At 45.9% G+C, this 14,722-nt stretch overlaps 1 protein-coding gene across 2 annotated transcripts; it reads right to left on the bottom strand.

Annotated features, from left to right (window-relative positions):
* Nucleotides 1-11,695: 11,695 nt before the first annotated feature.
* LOC112902058 lies at nt 11,696-14,526 on the bottom strand. 2 transcript variants are annotated; one of them, XM_025970956.1, is made up of 2 exons: nt 12,387-14,526; nt 11,975-12,306 (listed from the first exon to the last, which is right to left on the bottom strand). In XM_025970956.1, the coding sequence occupies exons 1-2, from the start codon at nt 14,019-14,021 to the stop codon at nt 12,115-12,117; spliced, it is 1,827 nt and encodes a 608-aa protein (XP_025826741.1). In that variant the 5' UTR covers nt 14,022-14,526; the 3' UTR covers nt 11,975-12,114. The 2 variants fall into 2 exon arrangements, with proteins under 2 accessions (XP_025826740.1, XP_025826741.1); XM_025970955.1 differs by having other exon boundaries at nt 11,696-14,524.
* Between the last annotated feature and the right edge of the window lie 196 nt (nt 14,527-14,722).

Below are 14,722 nucleotides of genomic sequence, written 5' to 3'. Positions count from 1 at the left end.
ATTTCCTGATCTGATATTGAAGAAGTTCGTCCGTATCTTCCTTTTCCTCTGCCCCTCCCTGTCGACCTATCTTTACCCACCGAGCGTTGGTGAGGAGACTCGTGACATGAGGAATAGGTGACAAGAGAATCGGCTGGAAAAGAAATGAAATTTGGCTAGTTCATTGGGCATATCCGACGGAGTTGCATGGCAAAAGGAGTCAAGGTTAGCCCAACAGAAAAGATTGCGACACAAATTAATTCCCTGATTGAATGGAAAAAAGGGGCCTTTTTAGGATCAATTTTAAAGAACCCTTTGTTTCGAGATGTAATCCCAAAAAAATGGTTATACAAACAAACTTCTAAAGACCCTTAGAAACCCTCCTTAAATTAGGCATTAATTTTGGCATAGATCATCCCTCGAGTAGTCCCGTTGCCTTTCTTCAGGGTCCTTCTTCTTGCCACTCTTGAATGCTGGAGCTCCTAGGGCACTTCGGAGTTGATGGCTTTCGAAGGTAGAGTGCGTAGCACTCGGATGCCACGACCAATAACTGTGGAGGGCCTTCTTGAAGCGTTCCTGCAAGCTAAGAGTTGTCTTACCTCGAGCTGGTTGCTCTATCCTTGCATCAGGGGCATCAGGAGAGTCCGACTTGTGCTTCCAGGTTGAACTTAGGTAGCCTTGAGGAATGTGGTAGTTGGTGGGGCTGTAGGCCTCAACTTTGATGCATTCTTGCTGCCTGGCGATGATGACGTTGCGAGCGTCCCAGTGAACATTGATGGCATAGCGGAGGTCGGTCATGGAGAAGTCATAGAGGCTGCCGGGTTGATGCTGCTCCAACGTGCGTTGCCTACGTTCGGCGTTCTTTCTTGACATCGTCTTCGTCTTCTATCTTTATGGTATTTGTGGCGTCGAGGGTGTGTTCAGGCACTTCATGACTATCGAAGCTCATCATCATGTCCATATTTTGAACGGGTATGTCAGAGATGTAGTCATCATCGTTGTCGATGCGGTAGTCGTCAAGTTGGACGTGCTCCAAGCCTTCATTGTCTAAGTGCTGGATTTCTACGATGCGAATCATGAATACTCCTCACTCCAGTGCAAGGTCTTTTGTTCTCCAGGTGGTCTTACCTTCTTATTTGTCAGAATAATCGAGAGGTCTACCTTCCTAGAACGGGAGTTCATCGGAGTCGGTAGCAGAGCGTGGTAGGCTGAGGTCGAGTAGTTTGGAGGGTTTTGTGTCCTTCCGATACGCAAGCTAGCCCAACGGATTTGATGTCTTCATCGGAAACAGGAAGCCCCATGGTGGCTTCCCCCTCTCCGAGTTGTAGTAGACAGTCCAAGTCTTCCTCCAATGTGGAGAGGGACTTGCAGTCGTGTTCAATTTCCCTAACTGGGTCAGGGGATGGCACTTCGCCGAGTTGATCGATGAAGTTGTCGAATTGGAGGTTGAATGCTGCAGCGGTCGGTTCTGCTTCCTTTGAACGGAGGGTGGCTTCCGCAAGCCTGATGCAATCAGCAGTGGATCGGTTGACTCGATCAATTCTGGAGAAGATGCCGCCTACGCCGGCGAGAGGGCGTTGAGGAGTCTTGGGGCGATCCTAGGCCGAGGAGCCCATGTCACCAAGGCGTTGAAGAGCAGCTTCTGCGAGCTTGATGCACCCGGTGATGTTGCAGCCCACCCAATCTACTCCGGCAATTAAATCCACAGTGTTCATTAGGGAACGAGGGATTGCCCAGAGATGGCTTGCGTAGTTCCCGATTAGATCGAAAAGTCAAAATTCACTGAAATTCTCGACGAGGTTGTCGATGTCACGAGAGGATGTTGATGCAGATACCTCCAGCTTCCTGGTGTTGGAGAGGTGGCTGTTAAAAACAACCAACCATTGGCGATGCAGACCTAGGAGCCGAATGTGAAAATCGTGCCCTCGTTGAGCATAGCGCTAGTGAAGTTGAACGATGCCATCGAGTTCGCTTGGTGATGGTCGATGACATCCCCTACCTGGCGCGCCAGCTGTCGGTGTTTTACTGCCAAGCCCACCGAGGGATACCCCGAGGTGGTAGGTTTTAGGTGGGGTGTCGCCGAGATCTGGAACTCGAAGATGCAAGCAACACAAAGATTTAGACCGGTTCGCACCACAAGGAGCGTAAGACCGGTTTGTATTGCCTTAGATGTGGATTGGTTTCGAGGGGGTCCATGCCTACCCTTATATAATCTGGAGGGACAGGGTTATGTGACATTTCAGGTATTTTGGGGCAAGACACACTAGGTTTAGTGTAAAGTTGTGTTTGTTTTTGTGAATGTGCTTAAAACCTAAGTGCAAGTTAAAGGGTGTTTTTGTAATTATGGAAAAATTAGGGTTCTTTTGCGAAATGTGTTTGAATGAAAGGTAAATTCAAATTGTATGAAGGTTAGTTTTGAAAAAGAAAGTATTTACTTTTAAACCACTGTAAGAAGTAGATTTACTCTAAGGTTTCAATTGGAATGTGAATTTTAAAAAGGTTTTATTTGAAATTGGATAGTTTGTCGGATTTTGAAATAGTTTCAAAACCCTAACTCTTTTGAAGCTAACCCTTAAAGCAAAGTTGTAGTTCTTTTTAAACTCTACACTTTTGCTTTTGGGCATATTTTCATTTGGGATATGTTTTGAAAGAAAATCTTACTTTACAGTGAATCCCTTGAACTTTTGAAAAATTGCGAACAAGTCCCCGTCATCTTCCTCCCTCCCCCCTCCCTCTCTGTTGCTCTGCTGCACTGCCCACCGCCCCTCGCCGGCAATCTCCCAGGCTACCAGCTGCCCCTCGCCGCCCTACCCGCACCACCTGGCCCTCCAGCTCGCCCTCCCGCCGCTCGCCTGACCCTCGCTGGCTTTTCCCCGCCCTGCCACGTCGCGCCACCGTCGCCCGCAGCCGCCACGCGTGCTGCCGGCCGCCAACAGCTGCTCCAGCTCACCCGTGCCTCTTCTTTGTTCCGTAGCACGTCCAGGAGCCCTCCTCGACTTCTTTTATCCTCTCACGCGCTCGCATTTCGCCCCTCTTCTTCTTCTCCGTCAGCACCGCCGCCAAACCTCCACTACAGTCTCTTCTCACCACCGTCAGCCACCTCCGCCGCCCCACACCCGCAATCCCGTGCTCCATCGGCACCACCACATCCCCCTAAAGCTTCCTAGCCAGCTCTTCTCCATCCCCTCATGCTCACACAACCAGAACGCCGCGCTGGTAGTCCTGTCCACCGCCGCCACTCGGCCTCACCGACATCCCGATGCTTCGCCCCCTCTTGGCCCTCATCGAGCTCACCACCAGCACCACATCTACGCGTAGAAGCTTCCTGGCCATTTTCCCATCACCTTCTTGCACTCCGACCGCCGGAACACCACCGCCGCCTCGGTAACTTGCCGCGCCGGCTCGGTCCTCCGTCGAACCGCCATCTCTACACCTTCCTTCTTCGAAACCTGCCACCCCCGACTCCGCCGTGAGCTCCTGAACCTTGTCCCCCACTTCCCCCTCACCGCCGGTGAGCCTCCTCACCGGAATTTGATCGCCGTCATGCTATCCCTCTGTTCAAACCGACCAGGGACCCAATTGCAAGTCTTCTTTTCTTTCTAGGGTCTTTTCTGCAAAAATATCATTACCCCCTCAATTCAAATCAGCCAGCTTTGAAAATCGGTAGAAATTTGTAGAAAAATTCAAAAATTGTCAAACCAGTTCTGTTATACTCTAGGAGTCTTGTTCAACAACTTTTGTTACTAAAGTTTAGTTTGAAACTTAATATTTTAAGTTCTATTTTAAACTCTATCAAAAGTGAATCTTTTAAGTATCTTTTACATGTTAGCTTTATTTCATGTAATTTTTGGTATGCAACTTGTATGTGATATGAGTGAACTTGTATGCAAATTTCACCATCAGTATTGCATTCTAACTTGAACTCATTTAAATTTGTGCAAAGTAAGCTTGAAATGAAGGAAATTTATTCAAGCATGTTACTGATGCTTTCATGCTTAAATCTTTTTACCATGTGTTGTTCTGATACTGAGTAATTCATAATAAATTTTGAATAATTTTAAAGCACTATTTTGCCATAGGTTTTGACTTGAACTTGAATGTTGAATTTAATTCAAATACCTTAGTTTCTATCTTCAAAAATTTATGAACAATTTGTTGCAAGCTTATCTAATAGAGGTGAACATACTTATAAAAATTTAAAGCTAGAGCCTCTGTAGATTTCAAACTAAAAACAAAACTTGTTATCTTAAGTTTGAATTTGTTCATTTTTATACTACTATTCTGTTAGGTTTAAAAATATGAAAAATTAACAGAAGTCTTGTATTAACTTCAGGTGTGTGTAGTTAAATTCCTAACCTCAGTACTCCTATGCTTGAAGCTATAGAAATTAATTATGATGCTAGTGAAGTTAATTGGTTTAATTTATAATAAGTAAATTTGAATTCTTAGAATTCAAATCCATTGTTTTGTGATGTATTGAATGTGAGTTGTTGAATTGCAACCTTATCCTGAAGGAAAGTTATTGACTTAATAATCACTTAATTCAAATCATTGCATATCATGTAGAATCGATGACGCTTGAAGACGTAACCTACGAATCGGTCCCGGAACCCGAGCAGGGTATATCTGAAGACCAAGTGAACGTCGCCGAAGATCTTACTGAAGCCCCGAACCAAAGTTCGGAAGTTATTGACATTCCTGACCCCAGCCCCACCCAAGAAGGCAAGCCCCGGTGCATAACCCAATTTTTTTTAAATTATGTACTTATTATGTTATATATCTATATTGGGCATTAAGTTTTAGGAGTTGTAATGAAACCCTAGATGCATGAAACTTAGGAACCTATGTAATGTTTTTTCGAGTCTTTACCGAATAGATGCTCTGCTAATAGGACCGGCAGAAGTCGAGTGATTTCGTGTCACTCGCGCGATATAGGAGTTGATTGTTTATCTTTCTGCAATCACTATAAGGATAACGGATGGGGTTATGTATGATATCATGACTTGAAAGAATACCCTGTCTGTGTTGATTTAAGTTTGATAAGGTCACAGTGTGTGGTAGTGGTGGTCAAGTGTTTGAAAGTACTAGCCACATACCGTAAATATGGTACGCGGTAAGCCTATTACCTGATTGGCCCGGCAAGTGGACTTACCCCACCACTCGAATTTTGGTTTTTGTCACACACACGCAAACACCGACATATGGGAATACGTTCTGCGTAGCGGATGGGAGTATGGCCGTACAGTCGCGCTGCAGGCGTACGTCCCACACAGTGAATGTGCGTATGGTCCTACAGTCGCTTGTGGTGGCCCTGATCCACGACCCGAAATAAGATGGGAACGGTTGCTCGAAAAGTTAAGTTTCCGAGCGTGTGAGTTAGGATCCCTTGCAAGGTTATGAAATTCGATTCAGAATCATTCATTTCTCGCGGAGACTGCGACTGCTTGATACTTCTGCCACATAGAGTAATAACAGTAACAGTTAATGGAATAATTTTGATGTATGCTTAATATCTACCTTGCTTGACTAGTATAGGTGCTTACCTAGAATGGTTAAAAGAAACTAGAATATGAAAGCTAATATATGAAAGTAAGGACATACTCTTTGTTGCTTTTTAGCAAAGGAAAACTAGAGCCGTTCAAACCTATCATGGTCTAGTTATGGGCTAAGTATACCCAATGTCGGGCAAGCCTTGCTGAGTATTAGCATACTCAGCCTTGCTAGTAATATGGTTTTTAGGTATGTCGTTCATGACTCAAGAGGATAGTCTAACTTGGCCCGGTACTATTCCGCTTGGCCGGTCTGTGGAATGGCATCCGTCCCCAGCCAGTAATGATCCTTCGGAGTAACGCCATGCTTTGGGCTAAGTATGGTGCCTACCTCTGCGACGTATGTAGTCACGTTGTTGTTTTCGCTGCTAACTCTAAATACTTCTCGGTAAACTTGAAGTTTCTAATAATGCTTGTATAAATTTATATTAGCTAGGATGAAATAAAACCCCTATGTAATAGTGTTTAATTATCCTGTGGTGTAAAAGTTGCAACCTGTTGTAAGGCTGGACTCGTCTTCGTACGAGGTAAACCTACATCGATCCTGTGTAACCATGGTTGAATCGGGCGGTGACCCGACAGACCAATGAGTTGTTCCGTTTGAAGTGCACTAAGCTTCTATCGCCTGCCTAAGCGATGACTAGCGCGCTTGAGCCGGAATAATTCAAGCGGTTCTGCCACAGGTTACATGGAAATGCTAGCCCGATACTAGCTTAGGAGTCCTACCCGACTACTATTCGGGTAGTTTTCTTCTATTCCGACTAGTCCTACTCCTGTACGAGTAGTTTACAACAAGCTTAAGGTATAGGACATGCCCCGTCCCTTATTCTGGAAAGTCTATACCATGTGCGCAGTCCCGTGGCCCCGGGTCTGACAATGTTCTCTCATCTAAGACCTCAATGCGAATACTACTATTCTAAGACATGGTTTTCTTGTCCCTTGCGGCAATATAAAATAGATATCCATTAATACCATACCCTTTCTATGATGTGACCTGGCTAGATGGGCTAGCTGCCAATCTTTTGATCCTTTGTTCTTCCACGGTCTCCCCATCTGGTAGATCCAGGTCCTTCAACCATGCAGTCAATCACCGCTTGTGCTCTCTCATGATCCAATCATCCGAGCGGCCATTAGTTTCTGCACGAATGCTCAAGTGTTCATTGACTAAAGGTGTCATTATCGTGAGATGCTGCAAGATGCTATAATGTGCTTGTTGCACACCTTTGAAATCCTTGTTGATGAAGGTTTTCCTCCCAACTGTGTCAACTCCTTCCAACCTCCCAAAAAAGCGTGGAACGGGCAAACCAATGCCTACTTTATCCATTAGGTAACCTAGGCAACACTCGATGATTTCCTCAGTACTATATCCCTCTATCATGGACCCCTCAAGGTATGCACGATTCAGTTCGTACCAGTTTAGAATCGATATGAAACGCTCATACGTCCGAATTTCATGCAGGTAAAGTGGACCAAGTTCACGTATCTGGTCGACCATGTGAATCATTAGGTGCTCCGTTATATTAAAAAATCCCGGAGGGAAGCACATCTCGAGCTGCGCCACAGTCTCTCCAATAAATACTTGGAGATCCTTCAATTCATCTTTGTTGATCATCTTTTGAGAAATCTTGTTGAAGAAGTAGCACAACAGAGTAATTTCCATCTTCACATATACTGGCTTGATAGCTCTGATTGCAATAGGGAGGAATACCGTCAACAACAAATGACAAATGTGACAGTTATAGCCGCATAGCATGAGGCCTTTCATCGAGACTAGTTTCCTTATGTTGGATAAGAAATGACTTGGGACTATGATCCCCCGTAAGCTCTCGCACATTGCCTTCTTCTGATCATGTGTCAAGTTGTAGCTAGCTGGGTGAAGTTCATATCTTCCATTCACTTTATCCACAGGGTGAAGATCTTCTCTTATCTTCATGGCTACCAGGTCTTGACATGACTTTAAGGTATCCTTTGTCTTTGCTGATGTCTCCAGAAGGAGCCCAATTGTGTTACCAAACACATTCTTCTTCAGGTGCATACCATCGATTGCATGGCGGACCTCAAGATCCGCCCAATACGGCAAGTACTTGTAGTAGAAGATGGATTGTTGCTTGAATGGTATACCTTCGATAGTTGCCTTATCTCTGTTTCTCTTCTTTCCATCTTCCATCATCTTCCCATAGTTGATTTGGATGGTCCTGACCATTTCGAAAACATAGGGCCCATCTCACTTTATTGGAGCAAAATGTAACTCAGGCTTCCATCAAAAAAGTTGTAGAACTTCTTCAGTATTGATGTCCTTCCACCAAGAAGCGCCTATACCCAAGGTAAACTATCTTTCTAGAACCTTCCAGGAAAGATGATACGGTGTCATCCACGCAGACCGTGCATCCTGTCCTACCTTTGATCTGTCCCGAAAGGACACACATAGCTGGTAATCATGGATGGTGATGAAGATAATGGCTCTTATATTAAAGGTCTGCCGTGTAAAACCATCAAAGATATAGATACCCTCCTTCCATAGAGTTTCCATCTCTTGCATTAGAGGCTCAAGGAAAATATCAATATCGATGCCAGGATGCTTGGGTCCTTGTATAAGGATGGATAGTAGAAGATATTTTCTCTTCTAGCACAACCATGTAGGCAGGTTGTACATCATCAAGATCACTAGCCATGTGCTGTGAGTGCTAGTCCTTTCACCAAACAGATTCATTCCATCTATACTCAACGCAAACTAAACATTCCTCGGGTCCTTTCCAAATTCTAGATAATACCGCTCATCGAACTTCTTCCACTGGCGAGCATCAGCTAGATGTCGAAGCTTTCTGTCACCCTTCTTGGGCTTATTTGAATCCCACCAGCGCATCATTTCAGCTTCCTTTGGATTGGAGAAGAAACACCTTAGGCAGTTGGCAACTGGGAGGTACCACATAACCATCGCAGGAATTCTGCTCTGCTTCTCAGAGATGCCTAAAGTAGGGTCTGGTGGCTCAACAGAGGCAACACTATTTGTGGCATCCTTCCTCTTCCTTTTATTCCCATCTGCTGGACCTTGATTGTCGCCACCACAATAGCCGGTATTGTTTTTGTATCGACTTGCAGAACATACAGGGCATTTGTCCAAGTCTTTGAAAGTATCCCTACGATAATGATTTGGGCATGCATGAATTTTTTCTACACCTATCATGAACGGGCTGACAAGCTTCTATGCTTGATATATGTTATCAGGCACTTTATTGGGCTTTGGAAGCAACAGAGTTAGGATACGTAGAAGATTATTGAAACTACCGTCTAACCAGTTGTGCTTAGCCTTTAGGGTCAACAGCTCAAATACGAAATGAAGAACGGTTCAGTGTTTCGGGCATCCTTTAGATGCTCGTATATATTTTTCTCTGCCGATTTTTTCACTGTCATGAAGTTTGCCAACCCCTTTGTACTACCAACCAATAGCTTTGCTTTCGTGTGATGCAACAACTAGCTTAGAAAATCACCGTCATCAAGTTCATCGTCGCTACTATCATCACTGCCACCATTGATAGGCCCTGCGTAGACACCATCACCATAGCCTCCACCAATATCTTCATCATCGCCGCCAGTATCATCAAAATCATCATAAGCATCAAACAATCTATTAAACTTGATTTCTTGTATGATTTTATCAAGTAGATTCTCCATCGGAGGTGGTGCTTTCTCGCCATGATACGTCCAGATCATGTAGTTATCTACAAAACCACCCACCAACACATGCGACCTGATTGTAGTTGCGTTATTGAATACTCTTATATTCTTGCAGGTTTTGCATGGGCAAGGTATCATCTGTGTCTTCTCAGTTTTTGCTCACTTTTCCGCAGATTGAATGAATTTATTAAGTTATCCAAGGAAATAGGCCTCCGTCCTTCATGCTTTGTACATCCATAACCTATCCATCTCCGAACAGCAAAAATAATTTAAATGGATTAAGAAAAATCTCTTCAATAATTTGATAAATAAATGGTAAATAAATGTATACTTCTATATATGCGTAGATATTGGAAAAAAATCAATTTAACATGTACTAAGTTAAAAAATTCAAAACCCAACCTATTATTGCACCACTAAATCTTAGGGAAAAAACTATCATGCATGTGTGTAAATATAGAAAAAATCAAATCTTCTTCTCTCTCCTCCATGGATCTAGAAAATTATTTACCTAGAAATGAGGCTAAAACTTAAAGTTTGAGCCCAAATGGTTCATAATCTTGTTCTCCTACTAAAATAACATAATTTCATCCAAAAGTTTAAACCGAATGGAGCCCCAAATAGCCATCAATATATACCTTTATATATACGTAGATATTGGGAACAGTCAACTTAACATGTACTAACTTAAAAAAAAATCAAAACCCAACCTATTATTGAACAACTAAATTTTAGGGAAAACCTATCATGCATGTGTGTAAATATAGAAAAAAATCAAATCTTCTTTTCTCTCCTCCATTGATCTAGGAATTTGTTTACTTAGGAATAAGGCTAAAATATAAAGATTGGGCTCAAATAATTACATAATCTTGTGCTCCTACTAAAATAGCATAACTTCATCCAAAAGTTTGAGGCAAATAGAGCCCCAAATGGTAAATCCACACCATAGAGATCTAGATCTAGCTAGAGGTAAGAGAGCTCCATTTGAGGCTTAAAACTATCCAAAATCCTTAGAAAAGATATAAAATTAGTATCAATTTACCTCCAAGAGACCCAACTCGAAGGAAATCAAGTTTAAAATCTCCCCTCCCCTTTTTTCCTTTTTTGGATTTCCGGGCAGCACCTCCCCTGAGCAAGCAATGGACTGTCGGGAGGAGCAAGAAGGTTTGCACCCAGATTTTTATGGGTATTTTTAGGGACGGGTGATGGCGCCACCTACCTCTAAATATGCATTTCCGGGGGCGCGTGGCGCCATCACCCGCCCCTAAAAATACCCCTATTCTCAGGGGCTGGTGATGGCGGCACCCGCCCCTGAAAAATTCTATCTTTAGGGGGTGGTGACGCCATCACCTGCTCCTAAAAATGGGGCTCAACTGCTGCAGTAACTCAACTTCTTTTGTAGGAACAGGTTATGCCTCTAGAAAAATAGAGCGTTGCTATAAATCGTTTCTGTAGTAGTGAGTGCTGGTGGTCCGTAGGCGGTCGGCCTACTGCATATTTGTGCTGGCGGCGGCCAAAACTAACCATCATGCTAGAAGGTGCCAGAAAAACCCTTTCCGCACTAGTTATATTTTTATTTTTTTAGGACGTCTATTTTTTCTAAGGGCCAGTCACATTCTGGCCCAGCTCAAAAAATAACCAAATGTCCTAAATCTTCGGACCGCGACCAGGAAAACAGTACCTTTTTTTACTATGTCAGCAAGTTTGCCATTGGAGTAATAGTTATTTTATATCTGTCACATCTAGAGTTATATCATGAATCCAAACATGTATGGACTAAAGTTTATTCATCTAATATTTAGTCATCTAAAGTTTAGTCCACGGATCTAAACAGACCGCTCTGTTTAGATCACCTAGCACTAAACTTTACTCCATGGACTAAACGTAGACCTAAAATTTAATCCATTAGGTAATCCAAACAGATGAACTAATTTAAATGTAGAATAAAGTTTAGTTTCACCCCAACTAAAGTTTAGTCCATTATTAGTCCTCAAAATCCACCTAATTTAGACTAAACTAACAAACGAACTGTGATAAAGACTAAACCACCCCTCACTATGCGCACTTAGGTATAACATCAACAAAATAATATTTCTATATTTCTATATATGTGCCACCTAAAGTTTAGTCCATGGATCAAACAAGCATAGAGTTTAGTCAAGACTAAAATTTAGTTCTAGGCAGTGGCAGATCCAGGCCCCAAGCTGGGGGTGCTGCGGACCTGGGTGCTGCAGCCCAGATCCGCGGTACATAAAACTTCAGTATTTTCAAGTGCAAATCAGCTTAAATAGAGTCAAATCAGTCCTAGTATTTTCATATAAAATCATTTTACATTGGACCAGCCCTGGCCCAACTGCGATTCTGGATACGCCCCTGGTTCTAGGTGGTCCAAACGGGGCCAAACCAAAGTTCTAGCGCCAATACAACTCTAATTTTTAAATGAAGCCGCAAAATTTGTACATATAAAACTAGTGTGAGCTCTGGATCTCCCGTCGTTGCAAGCACACACGGACTGTACTTTAAACTCATAAGAACTCCATGGATTGACTACTAGTATTACACTGCTTATCAAGGCTCAGGGACGTGCCGAGCCGGCCTGCTGGTGATGCCGGCGTGGAGCAGCAGCACCCACATGAGCGTGATGAGCTCGCCGCCGTGCTGCAGCACCTGCATGTGGCCCTTGACGTTGTCCGATGGTGAGAGGTAGAGCAGCATCTCCGACCAGAACTCCGCCAGGAGCTTCCACACCGTGTCTTGGCCTCCGTCTCCAGCCTCTCCGTCTTCGGATCTCTGCTTTTCAGCCTCCTCCACAAGCTGTTTTCCAAGCCTTGAGCCTTTCTTCAGCACCTCGTGGGAGCGCTCGCTGCCGAAGGAATCAACCAGGCGTCCGTACACGTCAACTTCAAGGTCATCAGGACCGCTGCTCCTCAGCAGCGCCGCCTTGATGCTGTCCTTCACCACCTGGTAACGGCGCCTCGTCCAGGCGGAGTTGTCTGGCAGCAGATCTGGAGCCTCCGCCACCAGGTACATGCAGTATCGCGACAAGCAAAGGGCAACGCCCATGTCGGTGGCCGTGACCTGCTCGGGCGGCAAGGGAGCCTTTCTGGAGGAAGAGGAACACCTGTTCTCAAAGAGGCCCGTGGCGATGCACCACACAAGGATCGAATCGGTGGCGGTGGTTACCTCGCCGCCAAGGCACGCCCAGGTGATGCCATGGCGGAACGCTTGGCGCCGGCGATGCACTGCAGCCGTGCCGGCACTGAGCTGCCCGCCGCTGCTCCTGAAGGCGCCGAGGATGGAAGCCTTCACCTCTGGCGGGACGGTCAGAGTGTTGCGGCGGCTCCTCATTTGGTCGATGAGCCGTTTGAAGAAGTGATGAGCCCATGACTGCTTGCCCAGAAGGCTTCTTGGCTTGGTGAGTAGCAGTAGGTCGGTCTGACCCATCTCATCCTTCCACTGCTTGGGAGATTTGCAGCGTCCTAGCAAGCACGATAAGATCCTCCGGGCCCAATGGCTGCGGCACCTGATGTAGTGGCCTACAATGCTTATCTTGGTCCAGTTTGAGCGCACGCTGGCAACCATCTCCGACATCTCGGTCCACGCTATGACCAGGGCGAGAAGGGCGGGGAGCTTGGGCAAGATATATTGGGCTGGTCTTTCATCCGAAGGACCACCGAAGGCACCAAGTAGCAGGATCAGGAAGACGAGTGATAGGACGAGTAAGCAGAGGGAAGAGAAAATCAGCATGGACAAGACGAAGTGGAGGCCAGCATACAGGGTGCCCAATGAGGCAACGGGAAGAGGGTAGTAGTAGAAGTCACTCGCGAACGTGAGCTCACTGGCTATCACCCGGAAGATTCTCTCGTGGTCGTCTTCTCGCCCGAGCAGCCCATCCCGAACGAAGCGGAATGCCCAGCTCGAGCCGGTCTCCGCGAGCTGGTACCCGGCGAACCGTCTGCGCAGGCACTTGAACAGAGCGAAGGAGAGGCACAGATCCTTGAGCTGTGGGACTAGGAGGGTTCCACCTTCCAACCAGACTCTGTCCAGTGTGACCAGGCTACTTGCTGGCTCATCTTCCAGAGCCGCCCGCCTGAGACGGTACCCTAGAGGGCTTTCTTCGATGTCCCGTTTTCTCTCTCCCGTCACTATGAGACGGGGTACTGCTGTGGCTGCTGGGACAGCTTCTTGGAGCTGCACCATGTAGCCATCCATGAGCTGCACATTACGGCCGAGCGCAAAGGAACCGGTCGCCCTATGGAAGGCGACGAACTTGAGCACCATCCTGCATGCTCCAAGTGCCCAAAGCGGTGAAATGAAGAGAATTACGACCTCCAGCTTCCCGGCATTATTGTCGAAGAAGATGTGGTAGATGACAAGCCCCGCCACCCAGAAGGAGTAGATGAGGCTCTCCATGGTCGGCCGGACCTTGAGGCTGTTGATGTCATCGTCGGCGGCCACAGGCGTGGCGACAGCAGCCACAGCTAGAGCTTTCATGTCGGCCTTAGCCTTGAGAAACTGGACGAGGACGAGGGAGACAATCAGCCATAGCTGATCTTTCGGATCCAAGGACCAGAGATTGGTGGTCATGTATGACAGGACGTAGGACATTAGTGGCAAGTAGGCTGCGGACAAGCTCCAGAGGACGAAGCGGAGCGCCGGATGGCGGCTGCAGCGCCGGCGCGAGCCGAGCCACATCAGGAGCAGGGCATGGACGGTGACGATGGCAACGAAGATGGTGGCCCTGATTGGTGGATCCATTGCTGCATTGACTAGCGTCGGCGTGGCGGGTGCCATCGGAGAAGGTTTGGGAGAAGACATGGTTGGCGACTGCGCTCTGCGGCGGCAAGATTACTATAAGCTAGACATGCAGCAGCTGAGCGCCGAGGAATAGGCTTTGTTAGGAAAGTGCGCCAGTGCCAGCATTCTTAAAGAAGACGGACAGGGAGGGGGACAATAACGTACATACTAGGCAATCTCCAGGAAAGAACGTCCCTCAACTTGCCCCAAAGGCCACTAGAGTGGACATGCAGGCTGCAGATACTGCTCAATTCTCAGCATGCCTACTTTGAACAAGTCAAAAGGAAATTCCACTGCTGATAATCATTGTTTGGTGAAGCCACTGCTGAAGACTGTCCCTTGTTTCGAGTCAAGATGGACGCGAGCTGTGGTGGACCTAGCCCCAAAAGACTGTACAGTGACGACCTTAGCCGACACCGTATCCAAGTACACAGGTAAGCAGAAAACCAGGGGCGACCTGACGACAGAAACCACGTGACAGGAATCATCACGCCCACAATGAACAACTTGCTGCTCCATTCCAATTATTTTGCTCTCTGGCTTTTGTCCCAACGCAAACGCCAACCCGAAAGGAATCAAGTATAGAAATGCACAGAACCTGGTTTGGCATCATCCCCTTTCTTTCTTTCCTTTTTTCCTTGAAAAGAAGCATCATCCCCTCTCCGATGGCGACTTCTGGTAGCTAAATAATAATAATAGTTTTGTTTGAAGGAAATTAATAA

This window comes from Panicum hallii, chromosome 8, assembly GCF_002211085.1.
Source record: "Panicum hallii strain FIL2 chromosome 8, PHallii_v3.1, whole genome shotgun sequence".
In the NCBI taxonomy this organism is placed as follows: domain Eukaryota; kingdom Viridiplantae; phylum Streptophyta; class Magnoliopsida; order Poales; family Poaceae; genus Panicum; species Panicum hallii.
Note: the sequence above shows the minus strand (reverse complement) of the source record. Positions and strands in the feature narration are given on the sequence as shown.

Bases quoted from the DNA above. Each gene is read 5' to 3' on its own strand.
- LOC112902058 (XM_025970955.1), bottom strand. From the start codon at position 14,021: ATGTCTTCTCCCAAACCTTCTCCGATGGCACCCGCCACGCCGACGCTA.